This window comes from Vigna unguiculata, chromosome 1 (genome assembly GCF_004118075.2).
Source record: "Vigna unguiculata cultivar IT97K-499-35 chromosome 1, ASM411807v1, whole genome shotgun sequence".
NCBI classification, from domain to species: domain Eukaryota; kingdom Viridiplantae; phylum Streptophyta; class Magnoliopsida; order Fabales; family Fabaceae; genus Vigna; species Vigna unguiculata.
This window is the reverse complement of record NC_040279.1, coordinates 445,880-466,559: the sequence shown is the minus strand read 5'-3', so window position 1 is coordinate 466,559 and position 20,680 is coordinate 445,880. Positions and strand designations below refer to the sequence as shown.

The 20,680-nt window shown below is 34.7% G+C and overlaps 1 protein-coding gene across 1 annotated transcript; it reads left to right on the top strand.

Moving 5' to 3' along the window:
- The first annotated feature begins 10,143 nt into the window (after positions 1 to 10,143).
- LOC114185051 (actin-related protein 8-like) lies at positions 10,144 to 18,748 on the top strand. Its single transcript, XM_028072549.1, is given in 15 exon segments — positions 10,144 to 10,570; positions 10,573 to 10,625; positions 11,547 to 11,632; positions 11,729 to 11,799; positions 11,995 to 12,062; positions 12,704 to 12,765; positions 13,603 to 13,700; positions 14,044 to 14,125; positions 14,374 to 14,516; positions 16,573 to 16,654; positions 16,657 to 16,720; positions 17,815 to 17,948; positions 18,069 to 18,187; positions 18,320 to 18,347; positions 18,350 to 18,748. Coding segments are annotated over 15 exon segments (1,440 nt in total). The 5' UTR covers positions 10,144 to 10,267; the 3' UTR covers positions 18,397 to 18,748.
- Positions 18,749 to 20,680: the final 1,932 nt, after the last annotated feature.

Genomic DNA, 20,680 nt, shown 5'->3' with positions numbered 1-20,680 from the left:
AGACTGATTCGCCTAAGCGAGATGGCCTCTCGCCCAGGCTAGATTGTCTAGCTTGAGTGAGAGCTACTGCAGTGGGGTGCTTGATGTTCTGTTTTAAAGGGTGAAATTATATGTTTAAATGTGATCTTGTGCAATTAGTCTTTTATATGCTTGGAATGTCATTGCTAATATTGTGAGTGGTGAAATTGGATGAATATGAATTATGAGAAGTTGTGGTTGAAATAGAACACATGTCCTCTTGCCAATCAGTTGGGGGCCAACATTCGTCAGGTGGGGCCCTCCACAATGATAACACTGCGGCCTGGAAAGCTGAGGCTGCTGTGGCTGATGTGAAAACCTCTTAGGTCCCTGAGGCTGAGGCATGGAGTATGGCTTCCTCCTATCATCTGATCTGCTCACGGACCTAGATGGTCCTCCCACTTTCTGCTGTGATCATCGCTGAATCTCGACTTCAGCTTTTAACTTCTCCATTACCCTTGCCTTCTCTACCAAGGCAGGGAATTCCTTGATAGAGAGCGGGGCCACCATGAGCTTGAGATCACCTCTCAATCCGTTCTCAAACTTCCTAACTGCCAATCTTCAGCCATCTTCAAAGTGTGAAGTCTGCCTAGGTGTTTGAACCTTTCAGCATACTCCGGTACAGACATATCTTCTTGCATCAGCTGCAAGAACTCAACCTCTTTGGCGTACCTCACACTGTCTGGGAAGTATTCAACATAGAATTTCTTCTTGAACAACTCCCAAGTGATAGGCTCCCTCCTGTCCTCCAGCATTATCTTCATATTAGACCACCAATGAACGGCCTCTCCAACAAGAAGATACTTAGAATATGCCAGCCTGTTCTCTGCAGGGCACCTCTTCGCATCATAAATCCGCTCCATATCTCTCATCCACTGATCCGCCTCATCCGGGCTAGTCTTCCCATCGAAGCGAGATGGATGGTGCTGAAGAAAATCCTCCAAACTCCTCTCATTTATGCTGCAAGCTCTTGTTTCAAGTAGCAAATTTACGAACAGAAAGGAAAAACAGCAAGATATGAAAGCTCTTCCCATCTCCTTCTACAAGCATATCTGGCAACTAGTACTCCACTTGACCATGAAAACCTTTCAATCCTGACCATGAACATTTCAAGCACTTGAGACAGATTCAAATGTCTTTGGCCTTTCTCATCATTGGTCACCGCAGCTCCCAAGCTGGTCTCCAATTCACATCATTGTAATACCCAGAAACCCAACCAAAGATTCTCTACTAGTACTCTAAGTCTTCAAATCACAAATAAAAGCAAGATCTCTCCACCAAATTTCTGGGCAATGACCCCTTACCAACTCAGGGAATGTTTATTTAGGTATTGGTAGCACTGATTTTGAGAGAATTGACGCGGAAAGAATTGATTTTGAGATGATTGATTAGGCTAAACAAATTGATTTGCATGTGGGAATGATAGTTTTGAAGTATGTTAACGCTGAAGTGTTATCACCATTTATATATTAACATTGATAATATTATTAGATATGTTCTGGGAGTCCCACACCTAGAATAAATACTTGTCAACATAAAAGCTAAAAGAATTTGCTTATCCAAGAAATTCTGTTTACTGTAGAATAGATTTGGAGAATTCCCAATGTTCTTCAGAATCTAGGCTGCCCCATTTTCTCTGAGGAAACAGCCATTTGGATTTTTCCACATAGGTATTCACTAGGTTGAATCTTGCTATATTCATGACTATTTGGTTACAACCTATGATGTTAATCAATTATCTTTCCAACCACCGTGTTTGCTCCAACTCTTTTGACGCCAAATCAACTGCAAACCAGAAGGAAACACTAAAGTTGAGCAACGTACCGTCGCTCCCCCATGCGAGGAGCTCTCTGCATTAACACCGATCTTTATCATTATTAAGTTGGATAACTATCCTCATTGATGTGATCAATAAACTCTATGAATTAACTCCGACTGGAATCATTTGTGTTGGGCAACTTGTCCTTTCTTCCTTGAACAACCAGCTCTCTGGCTAAATCAAGCACAACAAGGAGAAATTGTGACATGATTCTTTTCTTTTATTAAGTTGACGAGGATTGTAGATGAGTAGCATCATATCTTTAATTTATATTTTTTACCTTTACTTTTAGTAGTTTATTCTTGTTACATTGATTAAAGTAATGACTGTGATTACTCAGTCCTCAACTTCTTTGTAATCTTTGTCATATGTGATGATATCCCGTACTTTTACCAACCCGGCCCGTTTAGACTCGGCCCGATTTTGACCCGTTTTAAACGGGCCGGGCCGGGCTGACCCGTAAGAGAAAAACGGGTTGTGTTATTGAACCCGGCCCGCGGGTTAGCGGGCTGGCCCGCCTGTCTTTTTCCAGATGTGTCGTTGGTGGCCCAAAATCAATTCCAGAGACCCAAAATCAATTCCAGAGATGTCTTTAACTTTCTGCTATAAAAGTATCAATTTTTCTGCTATGTTTTTAAGTTAAATGTTCTAGATTTTTGAGGTAAAAAGGAACTGAATTAGTGTGTTTTTGGGATAACTTTATTCCAATTACACGTATATTCATGTTTTCACATCATATTCTTCAAAAGATGCAAAAAGACTATGCAATGTTTCAAAATGGATGAGAAACTGAGATCCAGACAGTGTGTAAGTTTTATCAAAAGGATGAGGTGTGATCTCAAAGGAAGCATTCATGGGATTCATTGTAAAGTTGTTTCTGTTTACTTTATTTTAATAGCTTTTTTCACGAAATTGCTACAACAAAATAATTATGAATCCATATCAGGATTGTTCTTGAATCAAGCCAACTTTCTATTGATAGAAGCATAATATCACCATATCCAAAGACCGATTATTCTTCTGTGAAAACAAAACCTAACAGACCACAACCTCCAATTGTGGGAAACAAATTTTAGGGTTACAAAAATCAAAAATTTAGGGTACAAATCGGAAAAAAGGGAACCACAACTCAAATTAGGAACATACTTGTCTTCGCGGTGGTCGTGGCGGTCGGAATCGTCTGCCAATCGCAGTCCGACGGTGGCTCCGCTGTTTTCGCGGTGGTCGTGGACGCTGTTTTCTCCAAATAGCCAACGCCGTGGTGGATGTCAAGGTGGAGGAGAAGAGAACCGGGTATGGTTAGCGACGACGACGTGGTGGCCTGTGTGTTTCGCGGTGGGCAGCGGCGACGTAGCGAGCGCAGACAATGGAAATCGGAGAGAGAGAGTGCGCGGATGGAGAGATTGGGTGGGTGGGTGGGGAGCGCAAATAGAGAGACAGTGAGTGAGGGGTGGCCGGTGTGTTTGGCGGTGGCCAGCGGCGACGTAGCGAGCGGAGCGGAGACAATGGAAATCGGAGAGAGAGAGTGGGCGGAGGGAGAGATTGGGTGGGTGGGTGGGGAGCGGACAAACAGAGAGACAGTGAGTGAGGGAGGGAGAGGGATGCTGAAATGAAATATGCACGTGGGATATTTTTAATTAACTGGTACGGGCCGCGGGCTGGCCCGTTTTGGCCCACGGGTTGGCCCGTCGGGCCAGCGGGCTTGACGGGCCGGGCTGTATAGGGTTGGCGAGTTAAATTTCTTGACCCGGCCCATGTTTTTTTTGTCGGGTTGGCGGGCCGGCCCGTCGGGCCCGGCCCATTTTGACACCCCTAGATGAGAATATGAATGATTTTTGTTAGGAGGATGGGTATGAGATAGCGAAACTAGTCCCGCCTCATCAGTTGTCATCCCTACACAAAAGTCGACTTTAATTTTATTATTAGTAACGATTACTCCTTCATTAATGTTATTTTTTTAATATTTAGAAGAAGGAAAGAAATTTTATAAAAAAATAAATTAAAATATACTATAGAGACCAGAAACAAAATTTAGAATTTAAAATTATTCATATTTTATTAAATTTTAGAAAAAGTTTCTATACTTTAATTTTGAAAATATTTTATTTTAAAATTTATATTTAAAATAAAAAAAGGGCATTTCTTAAAATAATGTAAACAAAAAATTTATACAATTGTTTATATTTTAAAATTATTTTTTTAGTTGAAGAAAGATACAATACAATATTTTAAAACAATAATATGAATTCTATATTATTTATTTTTTATAAATAATTTTAAAGAAAAGTTAAAGTATAATACACAAATGATTAGTCAATATTCTATAATGTATTTTTTTATCTTTTTCATTTTTATGATTTGAAGTTCTATTTATTTTTAGCTTTATTATTAAATGAGGATGTTAAAACAAAATCACACAATACATAACATACTTTTTAACAATAATTTGTTTCGATCTAAAATATGATGTTTGTAAAAAAAATGAAATTTGAAGTTCAAGTGATAATATAAATTTTATTTTAATTTTAATTTTAATTTATTTTTAGAAACTCCATACTTTTATATCTCATATTTCTATTTTTCTATAATTATTGACCTATATGAAATTCTCATTTAATCTTTATATAATTATGATTTTCTACTGATATTTTAAATTAGAGAAAAGAAAAAACTACATCCTTCAACAATTGAATACTTACAAAATGATATTTTCCTTTCTGTTATTTTTATTTTTTGTAAAAAATATTTAATTAATATTTTAGATAATAAAAAAAGAGTAGGAACGTGAGTACCAATGTACTTCTTCGTAAATGGGAGAGAATTCGACAAAGTTTGATAACGATTGGATTTAGGACGAAAATGAGAATGAACTTTTACTTTGAGAATAAGGATGAATATGCAAAGGATGAGAATGTTGTTATAACTATCTAAGAGTATATACACAGACCCTAACATTATTGGTTAAAAAATAAACAAGACACATACTAAATGCTCTCCGAGTAAAGTAGAGAAATTTTTTTCTAGAACATTTGACATCAATCATGGGGAAAATAAACTTGTTCCTACTTCATAATAAAAAAACTCTTAAAAAACTAAATACACAACCATGAGGGGGTTGTAAACAAACTCTTAATACACTACGAGGATGATACTTTCACTCTAAAATCATGCAATGGTGGATGACTTTAGATGATAGACAACGAAAGCTTAACAAATATGAGCAACTTCATAAACACAAAGAGGAGTTTCAATGAACACTTCACCAAGTGGTTTATGGAAAAAGGAAAAAATTAGAACTTGAGACCAACAATACACCTTCTAGCCATTCTCGATCCAAGTCATAAATGAACCAATTCATGTCCATTAAATGTCTGATGGTGTATAATGCAAAAATTTTGCCGATATCGTTGAGGTTGAGGATGTTATTGCTCGTAAAAAGGTTAAAGGAGAAAAAACATAGAGACTCGAGAAGCAATTGGCAAAAGCATCACTCCAAAATTTTAACAAACAGTCTACATTACTGAACTTAAAGGTAATCATGGTAGTTTCCAATTTCCATCCAATGTTGCTCACCATGTCAAAGTTAACTTTTGATGGAGGAACATGCAACTAGGATTTTGACGTTCCAAGTATGACTATGCAAACAACTTGATCATTTTTGTGATGCATAGTGTGATTTTCATTGTGTCAATAGTTATAACAAGAAAAAAATGTTATGTCTTAAATTGGACATTTGATATGATCATAGGCACTGATTTATCATCTACGAATTTACCTCAGATGGATAGGCGAGTTACCGGGAGCATGATTCAGCAAAAGTGTGAGAATTTGTGCATTTTTCACATTGTTGGAAAGTAGTGGCGAGAGCCCGACGGCATGGTCCAGCGCCCACTGATGAAGGATTGACCTCAACCAAGGATGGAGGCACATGCTTAAGAAGACTAAGCATGTTTAGAAAGGAAGTTCACTAATCCTTCATCCCTTTCATTTATGCTTGTTATTTTTGATTCCCTAAGTTGACTTAGTTGAATCAACTTTAGTTGACTTGTTGACCTTTGACTAGGTTTGACTTGTTGATATAGTTGACTTGACTTAAGCCAACATGCTAATCTATGTTTATTTGCTTTGTAGGTTAATTAGGAGTAAGAAAGCAATGCTAGGTGGCCACATGGTGATTGGGGAGCATAAATGATGTGGAGGAGAGAAGTAAGCAAAGGCATAAAGCATAAAGAAAAAGGCATAAAGCAAGTGTACCTATGTACCTTTGGTCTCCTTGTTTTTAGCACACTATGGCCACTTTCTAGAGACATATGACGACACATTCTTGGTCTCCTTTGTCCTAGAACGAAATTAGCCTTGCACACACCATAGTTAGCTCTTTTGTCTCTCATTTTGTAACCTTATTTGACCTAGTTTCTAGAAGCTAGGGTTAGGTTTTTGTAGAGACATCCTTAGGTATCTTTATTTGCTTAGAGGCCCCTAACTCTTCTATATAAGGGGTGCTCATAGACATGTAAAGGGTTGAACATTTTGGAGAAATTATACACTTTGTGTTTCAACCTTTTGTGAGAGCATTCCTCCTTAGGGAGTGGAGTTCTTTCAAGCCTTATCTTGCCTTGGCAAGTGGCGGCACACATCCACTCATCTTCAAGGTTGCCATGGCTTCTAGCCTAGCCTTGTAGTGGCGTACTTCTCACATTTTTACCATTTCTTCCCTTTCCATTTTATGTTTTTCTTCTTCCTTTAATTGTTCTTGGTTTCTATGGTTTATGTGCTTTCCATTTCCTTTTTGTTTTGAATCAATCCATCATCTTCTTCTCTTGAGCTTTGGTGAAAGGAACCTTCACATCTAGATAGCTTGCTATCTTAATGTCCAGTGGGGATTTCGCTTAGCTTTCTTAATCAACTCACACCATATTCAATAATCTTAAAAAGGAACAAGATAATCCTTCATCACCCAGCAACATGTTTCTAGCGCCAGACAACAACGTAACTTTTGCTTCTGGCAGCACGTTTTCCACATGGGTCCACATGATTAGTTGCTTCTTTTTAGTAGATCATGCATAACCTTTTACTATAAATAAATGGGCTACATTATACAAAAAGAGATTTGGGAAAAAGTGAGAATGAAATGTTTTTGAATTGTGAGAGATAGAGAATGTGTTTTGTGTTAAGTCTTACTTGGGCTTGTATCTCTCTTAGCGACTCCAGCGGTCACTCATCTTGGTTCGTTTTCCACCAAGTTGCATGAAAGCTTCCTTTTCCTCTTCCATTTGCACCAGCGCCAACGACATGTTTCTAGTGCCAGACAACAACGTAACTTTTGCTTCTGGCAGCACGTTTTCCATAAGGGTCCACATGATTAGTTGCTTCTTTTTAGTAGATCATGCGTAACCTTTTCTATAAATAAGTGGGCTGCATTATACAAAAGAGATTTGGGAAAAAGTGAGAATGAAAGGTTTTTGAATTATGAGAGATAGAGAATGTGTTATGTGTTAAGCCTTACTTGGGCTTGTAACTCTCGTGGCAACTCCAACGGTTACTCATCTTGGTTTGTTTCCCACCAAGTTGCGTGAAAGCTTCCATTTCCTCTTCCATTTGCACCAGTGCTCATCTTCCGCTCACTGGTTGAAGCGCCATTCCAATAAGTGTTCTTAATCATTTGTTTTCTCCGTTATCGTCCTTTCTTGATGCATGAAGTCATGATTCTTGGCATTGTTTATTGGTTAGTTTCGATTATGGTTTCTTTCTTGTTTGTTTGTCCATATATGCGTAATATACATGTTTCCACCAAATAAAATGAACACAACACTCGTTTGTGAATCTTTTGGCAATGGATCCATCGATTGGATCTCTATTAATAGTATCCAAAAAGAATGAGAGATGAAAGATTGGCGATTTATAAGAAATAATGAGTAAGGAAAAGTTTGATAAGGTCAAGAAGGACAGTCCAAGAAGACCATTAGTCAAATGATGAACATGAAACTTTTGTCTTGGGGAATTTAAATATTAGGTTTAATTAGTCAGATGGTACCCACTTTCGTTCATATGTGTGAGTTTGGTACTCGCTTTTAAAAAGTGTCAATCGAGTCTCAACTTTTGAAAAGTGTTTCAATTAGGTCCTTTTTGGAAAAAAAAATTAACGCAATTAACTTTATTATAACTTTTATCACTAAATTTTATTATAAATATCAATACTCAATTTGTAAGTCATTTTAATATCAATACCGTTAATAATTTTTTTTTCTAAAAGGGGCCTAATTAAAGCATTTTTTCAAAAGTTGAGACTCATTGACACCTTTTTAAAAGCAGGTACCAAACTGATACATTCCGAACAAAAGTGGTATCATCCACCAATATAATATTATAAAGGATTTGTTGGAAGTGGATGTACTAGTTCGACCCGAAAATATATTATTAAGAGATAATGATGTAATGGGTAGGTATTCTTCACCAACGAAGAACCAAACTATCACATTTTCAATTAAGAACTTGTATGATATAAATACCATATGAGGATGATCAAATAGTCATATTCATGTTCATGATACATTAGAATGTGCATCATGTTTTAGTTGATCATCGAGGCTCTTCCATGATTGTTTTGAGACACTTTTGTAAGCCTTTTTAAGTCCAAAAGACTACTTAAAACTTGTTAGGAGTACAGGCAAGTTTCATAAATGATCATGTAGAGGTAAAAAGATATCCTAAGTTAAGAACAACTTTCAGTACAAGAGAGTTAACAAAACGTTGTTCACCATGTATTTGGTGGTAAATGTTCCATCTTTATAAAAGGTTAGTTTAGGTCACCCATCCTTACATAAGTTGGGGGTTGTGGTTTCCACTCAACATCTTAAAGTCAAGTATCGAACTTCTGACAAAGATGTAGGTATTATTTGAGTTACTGACATGTAGTTCAAAAGTGTTACGAGGGTAGCTTGAAAAAATGGATGCACCTACTTTATTTCAAAAGTAAACAATAAATTTATATATCAGATTTAGATCCCAAAATTGCGTTTGAAGAAGGACACAACAAACCTGTTGAAAACTGTTTCGGTATACCTAATAAGTCTCATATCGCTTAGGAATTGAGGTCAAGCGAAATTTAAATACTCTTACCTCCCTCCACCCTTCGAGGCGCCTTTTAAGGACAAAACCGTGACGAAGCTCAAACGTTCTAAAGTGGACAATACTTTGGGAACGCGATGGTTGTTCCTAATGATGGCTGTCGAACGAACTTGGATCGGAATCGAAACAAAAACTTAAAGGATGTTTTATTAAAGGAAGAAAATGGTCAAAGTAGGTATGAATTGGGACTCACATCTAGAGAAATGGTCCAGTTCTTAAAGGTTAATATCAATATACTTGTGTGGTTGGTGGTTAACATATCATGAATCAATCTTGATTCCCTATCTCAGATTGCCTTTAGAATTCTCAGACAAACCAATCACCTGAGGAAGAAAATTTGGTGAAGAAAAGAGGAGGCGATAAATATGGGACTAAAATTATGAAAGGTTGATCTTATTTGTGAAATTTAATAAGCAACGTGAATGATTCTTATTCATTGCCTAGTATGGATTAACTTGGGAATGGAGCATTTGGGTGTGAACTAAAATGACTTTCATGTAATTCATTTTTGGGTTGTGTAATCTAAAACACATTTATAAATTATGTAATTTAAAATTCATAATTATATAGTGTAATCCAAATACATTTCTAAATTATGCAATTTGAAATACATTTAAATTTGAAATCAGTTTAAATCGATTCTGTAAAGTTGATTTAAATTTAAAATTCACATTTTAATAACATACACGAAAAAAAAGTGAGACTATAAAACTAAACATATTTCTATTAATCAATTTTGTATAACTAAATAAATCTTGATATGTTCATTAAAATAAGATAAGTTCTCTGATTTAAACAGTTGTTTTTTCCTAAACAAATACATTTAGAAACTTATCTAAGTGATAGTACAAATTATAATTATCAACAAATTTACTATTATAAACTACATAAACCACTTTTCTTAATTCTCTAAATTAAGAAAAGTCTTATTTGTATGTAAAGACGTATTTTATGTTTTTAAATTAGTGGTCTAATTAAAAAAAAAACTTAAAAAAAAACAAACTTGAGTTTCCGATTATTTTTTTTTCTAATTTTTCAGTAAAATTAGATTTGAATATCTAAACTAATGCCACATAAAAATTTATGATGACAAGAAATATGTAGTTGGATAGAAGACTCTAGAGAGATATATAGATTTTTTTATAAAAATGAATAATTTAAGAATAAGAATGGTAAAACAAAAAACATGTGTATGGTGTTTTTTTTGTTAGAATTCCATGGATAGGATTCAAACAGAACAGAACCAGAAGGATTGGGTGTGTTGGTGTGATTGGTAGGTCAGCTCAGTTCATTGTTCTCAACATGTCGATGCTGCTGAGGAAGGCCTGGGATATGGTGTTGTGGAGATCTGACTCGTCACCATCATCATCATCATCATCATCCATATCAACAGCAACAACAACTGCAACAAGATTTTCACTTGAAGTGGCACATTCTGACATGGGTGAATTGGAGCAGCTACCCAGTGACATCTTGATGCAAATTCTGAAGCTTTTGGGTCCAAAAGCGGTGGCAAAATTAAGTGTGGTTTGCAAGAGTTTGAGATCCATTGCGTCTGATAACAGACTTTGGATATACTTCCTTCAGACCCATCAGGCTGAACCTTCTGGGATTCTGTCTTCTTTGCTGAGACCACCTTGAGTTCTGGCTACCCTCTTCCGTGAGTACTACCGTCGATCTTCCTTCTTCACTTTTTCTTGGATTCAATTTTCGTGTCATGTAATTTGCTGGTTTGTGAATGAAAAATTATTTTTTGATGGGTGGTTCTGGAGAATTATGTTTGGATGGGTGCTAGTGAATTTGGTGGATTGTGATTGAAAAATTGTGGTTTGATGGGTTGTGTAAGTTATTGCTGTGATGGGTCATGCGCTTGGATTGATCGTTGGGTCTTGCTGCTGGTGAGTTTGATGGACTGTGTGGTGATAAAGATTACAATTTTGTGTTTTAGTGGTTGGTGGTGTGTTAGAGGTTAAAATTTTGTGCTTTGACCGGTCACTTGTGTATCTTATGGATTGTGCTGCTGGTGATTGACATTTTTGTGTTTTGTAGGGTAGTGATTTAAATTTTGTGCCTGGTATGTCTTGCTTGTGAATTTGATGGATTGTGCTGTTGGTGATTGAAGTTTGTGTTTTGGTGGGTGGTCCAAAATGGTTGTTGTTTCTTTTAGCTATGATGGTGTTGTGTGCTTTGTTTGATTGTTTGTGTTGATACTCATTTACATTTTGTGCTTTGACGATGGGTTGCGCTAGTGATGATTGGTGGTTTTAGCAATGGTTAGTTTTCATGTTTATGGTGTTGTGTGCTTTGTTTTGTTTGACGGGATGTGCAAGTGATTTTTATTTGGCACTTCTAATTGTGATGTATTGAATTTCATGGACTGTATTGTCTACTTCATAGAGATTGAAATTCTGTGATTTGGTGGGTTGTGTTGTGAGCTAAATTTGGTGGCATGTAATTGGTATTGTATTTTGTGCTCAATTTGATGGGTTGTGCATGTGATTGATGTCCTATGCTTTTATAGATCTTATAAGTGAAAGTGATTGATATTTTGTGATTTTAAATGGTTTTCCCTAAATTGCAGAGCATACGTTGGTCACTGGCCCCAGCTATCATTCAAGCATATTTATGGCCAGAGAGCACAAGTTCCTGGTTCTATTATTATTGATGGTCAGTCTAGCAGTTTTGAACTGTGAGCTTATGTTTCTCTTATTCGTGATGATTATATTTTCTCTTACTTTTATTTTTGTCCATCAATCTCTGTAGGTGGTTCTGGCTACTGCAAATTTGGCTGGAGCAAATACGAATGTCCATCTGGTCGATCAGCAACATTTTTGGTAATGATTTTAATTGTAAACTAGCACTAACTGAGGCTTGCTTGCACGTTGTTGCCAGTTTACCTTATTCTCATTTCGACTTTGGTCTAACCTAGAAATAGAAGAAAACACTTATGGAGATACTAGGCATTGCGTTCTGTGTTTTTCAGTTTATTCTTACTTGGCTGCATATTTTCTTTCCTCTTTGATGGGCAGGAGTTTGGTAACATTGAGTCTCCAATGTATACTAGGCTTCGACATTTTTTTGCAACTATTTATAACAGGTATTGGTTACAGTTAACACTTAATAATCTTTCAAGTGAAGTAAATCCGTATTGGTCTCATGCATTGCACTTTAGAATGTACATATTAGATGAATTGTATTGTACCAGAGCAATCACTCTGTTGAGAGGGCAGTAGTTTTAATGATTATTTAAATTTTATCAATAGAGAAATATTCATACTTATCGTGAATTAAGGCATTGCTTTTTTGAAAATACGAGAGAATTTTCAATGATGTTCCTCTTCCCAAATAGCCTACATTCTTTGTATTTCCAGGTTCAATCTGTTGTAAAATGTAATTGGCAATGGTTATGTTTGTAATACTTATGAATATTGTTGAGAATGTTCCTTTTTTCCTTATTTCAGTTATTAGTACCATTGCCTTGTTACTGTTTTATCTTTACATTCAATGTAAGATTCTATCATCCCTACTATCAAGGGATTCTTCTCTTATTTGTATTCCTTTCTGATTAATGTAAATAAAGAGCCTGAGGATTGTTTTGCCTCAAGCCTTTGGCATATCTAGTCTTGTACTCCAATTGGGATCAAATATAAATAGATCATTCAATTGAATGGTGATTCTCACTAAAGCACTTCAGAAAAGCTTTGTTTCTAATTTACACATGTTTTATGTTGCTGGCAGGATGCAGGTGAAACCAAATAAACAACCAGTTATTGTTTCGGTACCAATATGTCATTATGAAGGTCAGTTTCATTTTGTGATATATTCAAGTGGTTGACAAAATAAAAGAAAAATGAGAATGAGTTCTATAAGAATTTTAACGCAATTGTTACAATAGTTCAGTTTTAAATTCATGTGTCATCTATTTTATTTCTTTTATTGTACATAGTTGTTCGTTGGTTTGTCTGCATCAGAGAAACACCCATCATTTTGTGACTTGACCTGACACGATTCACTGTGGTATTCCCTAAAGTTTGGAACTATTTTACTGGAATGTTCTGTTACAGTTCTATCATTGTCAGGGCTGGGTAATTGGTCTCCAATCCATAGTCTAAGATATAAACCATCAAGCTGAGGGCACAAACTGTCTCAAATGTTTGACCAACTGCCCCTATGAGGTTGTCACTTGGGGCTTTGTCATGTGCCTTAACAGGCACCCTATCTTGTGAGCATGTGTAGCTCACCCTGTCACGTGCCTTGTTTTCTACCTTCCCATGTCTCTTAGGATTCTATGTACTGCACTTTTCTGTGTTCAGTGCTCAATTCTGACATCCTCTCTCCATTCATCAAGCTTGACTTGTTTGTTCTGTTACTTGCTGTTCTTTGTGGTGGTAATCTGTGGTTATTCATTGTTCGGGATCCTCTGTGATTTTTTTCCTATGGTAGGCATTGCATCGATGGGAACTTGTTCTATATCTCAGAAGCAGTGTTCATTCTGTTCTAGACACGAGGCCACAATCATTGTCTTGAACACAGTCTTGACATGCCATTTCCACTCCTATAATTTCAACAAATAATACATAGTTTTTCTTAAAATATGATGTTCAGCTGTACAATGTTAATCTATTTCCTCATTCCAGATACTCAATCTGCAAAAGCTTCAAGACAACAGCTTAAAGAGGCAATCTACGCATCTTTGTTTGACATGAATGTTCCTGCTGTTTGTGCTGTCAACCAGGTAATTCATGTTTATACTTCCTTGTTTGTTTGACATGTTATTTTACATTTAATATATGTTTTTCCATCAAGTATATTGAGTCACTTGTAAATTAGGATTTGACCGTCATCTTCTAGGTATTCAGTTTTTCTGCTGAAGTTGCAAGAAAGTGAGAGCGCAAAGCACTTGATTACTTGCAGTAGAATTGTTATTCTGCCAGCTTACGAGTTTAAACCTGGGAGAATAGAACCTTGTTTACAAATATTGAAATCATTGTCTATTAGTGCATGGTTTTTTACCTAATGAATTATGTGTGTTTCTAGTTTTTTTCATGTGTATTTACCATCTATGTTGTAAAATGTAGGCCACTCTAGCTCTGTACGCTGCAAAACGAACTTCTGGAATAGTTGTTAATATAGGTTTTCAAGTCACTTCTATTGTTCCAAGTATGCTCTGTTTCTTTTTCTCTTACCTTTCTGTCTTAATATAATTCTTAATTTATTTATGCTTAGCAACAATTCTTTTGCATTAAATTAATTGTTCTTGAAATGCAAATGGGACTTGGGAAAGACTCATAATGCTTAAATCTCACCACTTTGTTCTGATACACAAACAGTATTTTGTATGTTAGAAGCTAATGAACATTTTTCTACTTTTCCTTCTGTTGCAATTGTGACCTATTATCTTTTCACAGTTTTAAATGGTAAAGTAATGCGCAAGGTGGGTGTGGAAGTTGTGGGGCTGGGAGCACTGAAGCTTACAGGATTTCTCAGGGAGAAGATGCAGTTGAACAACTTAACTTTTCAATCTTTGTATACTGTTCGCACACTGAAAGAGGTACTGATATTCATCTTTGTGCTCTGAAATATTTACAGTGTGGTGGAGATTTATTCTACGATGTCAATCAGGTCAAGTGTGCTACGACAGCACATCTTAGAGGACAGTACAGGACCCTCCATTACTTATGAAATGCAATCCACTTATCACATTTACTTCTGGCTTTCTCAAATTGGATTAGATTTTGGAATTCAAAATATTTGACATTTTTATAAGCTTAACTCATTATATTCAAAAAGATACAATGTTTTAGTCATCTCTTTTTTTCTCTCTCCCACCATTTGTTCTCTAAAAACTGCCCTATAATGAGTCTTGTTTCCTGGTATTAGCTGCCTAATATTTATTTATTTTGCCAGCTTTTAGAAAGATACTTATTAAGTAGTTAAAATATTAGATGATGGGAAGCTCTAAGAACTTGGTCGTTTAAGAGAAGACATAGCCTCTGGTCTCCTTCAGCCAGAGGAAGATTTTTCTATCTAATGATAATGAGAAAAGGTTAGGTTTAACTTTGCGTTATTGAACTTGCTTTTATTAATTGTTGTTGGAGTTTGCTGAAATTAATCAGAATCCTCATGAAAACTTTTCCCTGTATAAACACAAAGAAAAAGAGAGTCATTCTGGCCTCTAATGGCCTTAATTACAGAGGCAGATTTGTATAAATCACACAATAAGTTATTCCTATAATTGGGAATATCCTAATTAAATGAGGAACAAATCAAAATATAAAAGAAGAATAAATCCTAAGAGATCATCAGAGATACTCTAAAATATTCCAAGATATTATCTTCAGATATTTCTTATGTCTTATGTTTCTAACTTTCTAGCAAGAATCAACCTAGAGCACATTATTAAATAATAAATGACAGATAAGTAAGGAGTAAAGGTTGGTAGATCTGTTTATTGCCCATGCTTCAAGTCTGAAGGATTCTTGCATGAAGGGTAAAGTCAGAAATTGATAGGTTATATTTTTTCATATATGGTTTATAGTCATGGTCATGGCATAGTTATGGTCATTGAGAGATTGTGGTTCTATATGGTTATATGACATTAGTCTTACACATATAAGACCTTAGACACCACTTTTACACCAAAACCTTAAGGCAATGTTGTTATGGGTCTTTATTCTTATATAGTGTTTAATTTTGTCTTTTCTATCCAATGTGGGACTTTTTGACTCACACTTGGACTATTCCCAACATCTCCCCTCAAGGGTGAGTCCCTTGTTTTTTTTCTTTTTTTTTTTTCATATGGTATATTTCCCTTTAGATGTATGAGTGACCCCTTTGGTTATGGTTATGCGGTCAGTCACATCGGTGACCCCCTTTTTTGTTATGGTTATGCGGTCAGTCACTCCGAACCATCGGCTCTGATACCACTGATAGGTTATATTTTTTCATATATGGTTTATAGTCATGGTCATGGCATAGTTATGGTCATTGAGAGATTGTGGTTCTATATGGTTATATGACATTAGTCTTACACATATAAGACCTTAGACACCAGGACTATTCCCAACAGAAATATAATAGAAAAAAACATTCGTGTGTCTTCACCCAATACCTTAAATAATTTTTGAAATAGCCAGTTCATAACGTAGCCTTGAAACCATGTGGTGAGATCAGCTACTTGAACTAAGACTGGAGGTGGAAAGCACTCGGTTGTGGTGGTTCAGTAATTGAATGAAATCTTGGCATTACTTGGTAAATAAGAAAACATGCTAATCTTTAAATGTGTGGAATATTATTCATCGCCAGAAGTCAGTCCTTTAAATGTAATATCTGTATCTTGAAGGATTGTTTCTTGATTCTCAGCTGAGAGATGCCATGAGTTATGCCTGGGAAAAAAAGATTCATCTGAGAGTAACACAGGATATTACTGTTTGAACAAATCCCTCTTTTATATCTTTCTAATTGTCTTTATATGATTTTATATCTTTTACTTTTTTTTCCCTTTTTCACTGAAGTGTGGTGGGAATGGGAATGATTGGTATTGCAGATATCTTTTACTTAAATGTTCACAGAAATTGTTTGGTAATTTTTTATTTGCATGGAGACAGAAGCTATGCTATGTTGCACTTGATTATGAAGCTGAGCTATTAAAGGATACAAACGCATCATATGAGGCTGCAGGAGAAGGATGGTTACCCTCTCAAAAGAGAGGTTTCAGACAGCAGAGGTCTTATTCAAGCCTCATTTTGCTGGAGTGTAAGTTTTTCTATTTATTGCCATACAGCTATGACAGATTAATCACGCATATTTACTTCAATCATTGTGATATCATATCATCGTCTATTGGGATGGATTGTTTGCAAAAGTGCATTTAACTTGAAAATAAATAAAATTCTTTTCCTTTTTTTACTCCTACCCCAACAAACTTAGGGTTCCCCATTTGCATTATATAGGTTAATTTGTCAATAATAATAATAACATTAATAATTAACTATCCTTTTTAACAGGTAGACTCAAAAGCACAAGAATCAGGAGGAAGTTTTGTTAAAATGAAAATGATTGGCATGACTTTGTAAAGTCTTTATTTGATACCTCTTCTTATGGACGGGCTTTGCCTATTTGTTTTATTTTCCCAACTATTAATCAGATTTCAATTAATGGCTATTTGATTGAGTAAAAATATTTTTTTTCTTAGGTTGATGTTACCGATTTCTGTCATCTTTAAAGCATGCACTAAATTGCATCTTCTACCAGCTTTTGCGGGATGAAATTGAAATCGTGTATTTAGGCTAAGTTAAATTCCATTCTGTTTACTTTCATACTCGAACTGCTTTAACCTTTTCAAGTTGCATTTCATAAGGGCTGTCTAATTTAAGATGAATGGGGTAAATTTCTCCTAGTTGATCCATGGTAAACTCATGAGAATAAATCACAATTTGATACTTAATTGGTATGATAGAAAATGAATGAAGAATGACCATAAGATATCAAGAAATCTTATGTAATTTGAGAAAAAGGAAAAAAATTTGTCTAGCAATAATCCAAAAAGTGAAGGTAACATAGAAGATATTCAAGAGAAGACTAGGAGGAAAAATATAATACATCTATTTTTTGTCAGGCCAGTAGATGTGCAACTCAGAAATCTTTGTCTAAAGTTTGAGGGGACCAGTTGGCATTGTGTGTTAGACTTGGAAGATTTTGTAACCAAATGATATGCAAATCTAACTACACTGGCATGTCATGTTATGGGACATAATATGTGTTACAACTTAGAATATAGATTCTTTCTTTTTGTTAGTTGAGTTCTATATATTTCCTGAAGCTTATGTTGTTCTCACTTGTTGGTTTAGGCAAGCCATGGGTCTGCACCAAGCAATAGCTCTTTGTGTGAAACATTGCCATTTTGCAGATTTACCAGGTGACAATGATTGGTACAAGACTATAGTTTTATCAGGGGGCACTGCATGCCTACCTGGTTTGGCTGGTAAATGATTTTTGTTTTCTTTCTATTGGAACATCTTATTTGCATGAAATGGATCTAAACACCTCTTCTGGTGTATGACATTCTTCTAACTATGCTACTTTTGAAACCATTTTGGTACAGAGAGGGTAGAGAAGGAACTCCATACCTTACTTCCTCCCTACATGTTCAATGGAATTAGAGTCATACCTCCTCCATATGGTGCTGATACGCCATGGTTTGGAGCTAAGATTATTGGCAATGTGAGTTATGTACTACCTGAGATAAACATACAAATTTGGTTTACTTGATAGCAGAGATATTTTAGTTTATAATCAATGTGGTAAATAAAGAGGTCTTTGATTCAAGGCTAACTGTGTCTGAATTGTGTACAGTTGAGCACCTTTCCTGGTCATTGGTGTGTTACAAAAAGCAGTTCCGTCAGAAGCCTAGACTCAGCCTCATATGGTGATTATCTTGATATATAATTTATTTTATCAATTATTCCCTCTAAGAACAGAAGATCAGAATTCTAGCAACTGCTCTAGCATGTACAAATACTATGTTTTCCTCGTTGATAAGAAGCCTTTAATTAATATTTAGCCTGTTAAGAATAATGTAATAAGGTTGATGGCTACACTGCAAGTGTCAAGAAACTGTTGTAGTTGAAGAGCAAACCACAACATGAGAGTTTTGCTGTAAGTTGAAAAATGCTGCAAGATTGGAATGTATTCTGGATCTCCCTCTCACGTTTATTGTTGAAGTGAGATGTACCCTTTAAGAATGACATAAATTTCTGAGATGAATTGCTCCTCAACTTGCAATTTCTCTGAGTTTGATTATTTTATCTGTTTCGGTCTATAATCATGGCGACTTTTTATGCACCGAAAACATTCTATGCACAAAAAATAAGGATAATTTAAGAGAAACTATTAAATATGCAGTTCTTTATTAATACATGTTTTATATGCAATGAAATGAACACTTAAACCAATATTAGAATTTTTCATATTTTGTAAGATTTTTTTAAATTTGTTAAAAAGATTTATAAGAAAAGATATTTTTTATTATTTTCCTATGAATTTTAATTAACAGATAATTTTTTCGTAAATAATTATTTTTTATAAATTTATAAAATTTGGAAGTATCTTTTATAAAATTTGTGTAAAATATTTTCTAAAATAATGGTAGTAAATTTTTATAAATTATCATTCATAACATAAGTATTTTAAATTAAAAACTAAAAAAAATTGGTAAAAAATATGTGTTTTTATGTAATAAACAAAGCAAAAATAGATGATAAACCGGTAGAAGATGGAAAATTGTTTATCAGAAATTATGTAACGTTCAAATAAATATTTCAGAACTTTCTTTAAATTCCGGTTTAAAATTCAATGGTTAAACTCTAGATCAATTATATTACAAGAGTCAAAGTTTTAAATTACTTTCATTGCAGTTTAATATTTAGGGGTTCATAATTTCAGAATAGAAATGTATAAATTTATCTTGTATGACTTACCGTAAGTCATGTCAGATTACCAGATAATCTATTTTAATAAATTATTATAGTAGTTATATAATATACAAAATAAGATTAAAACTTGATATCATAATTTACACAAAAAAGTTATTTGTGATTAAATCAAATTTCACTACCTATTACACTATCATAATTGAATGATAATTTATATCTTGTTTATGTCAATTTTTGACAAAATAGAAGAATAATAAAAAGAAAATTAAACAATTCATTTTAAATAAACACTAACGAACACATATATGTATATATGTATTTTTAAATATGAATGATAATATGATAATATTGTAATAAGTACACATATATGTGTATGTATTTTAGATATGAATGATAATATGATAATATTGTAATAGGTTATCATAGTGTAATATTATTAAATTAGTGAAATGATTAAAGAAATTAATTGTTGATGAATAAAAAAAAAGGATAAACAGTTTTATAAAATTAGATAAAAATAAACGTTAATTTTAAAAAATTAATAAATAATTATATTATATAGTAAAATTGATATTATGAAATGTAGATAAAAAGAGATAATTTTTTATATATTGTTATAGATAATAAAAAAAAAATCAACATAACGTCAAACTTATCTACATAAATAAGATATTAACAATTTTTGGTCAATATAAATCTTATATTCATATTCAATCTAAAATAGTTTATTCTTTATATAAAAAACAATTCAATTCAAAGTTATCAAACACTGAATTAGAATAGCAAGAGAGGAACAAACAGCAACCCTGCTATGAAAAGCAACAAATTGCAAACAAGGCTTGTTTTTTTACAGATCTTTGAGCAAGAAGTTATTTGAAGCATTTCAATCAAATGAAATCTGTTGAGATGTAGTATTTTTATTTATCATGTATGGGATCCTTTCTTTAGGGTTAGGGGTTAGGACTGGGCCTTGACCCTTTGTATTCTACTTACTATCTTCTTATATAAACAGTAGTAAAACAGTAACAGTGAGATGTTTTTTCACTGTTTCATTTATCTGAAATCTCTTCAAGATGGTATCAAGAGCCAGAACATGAGTCTGGTTCGTCTTCACTGTTTGTCACAGTGACTGTCATCGTCCGCCGTCTTCCGCAACTGTCCGCCGCGGCCGTCCGCCGCGCCGTCCGCCGTCGCCGCCGTCGCCGCCGGCGAGTATACTCCGGCGAAGTCAGGGTTAGGTGCGCCTCGAGGAGCGCAACCCATCCCCGCAAGTCACGTCCCG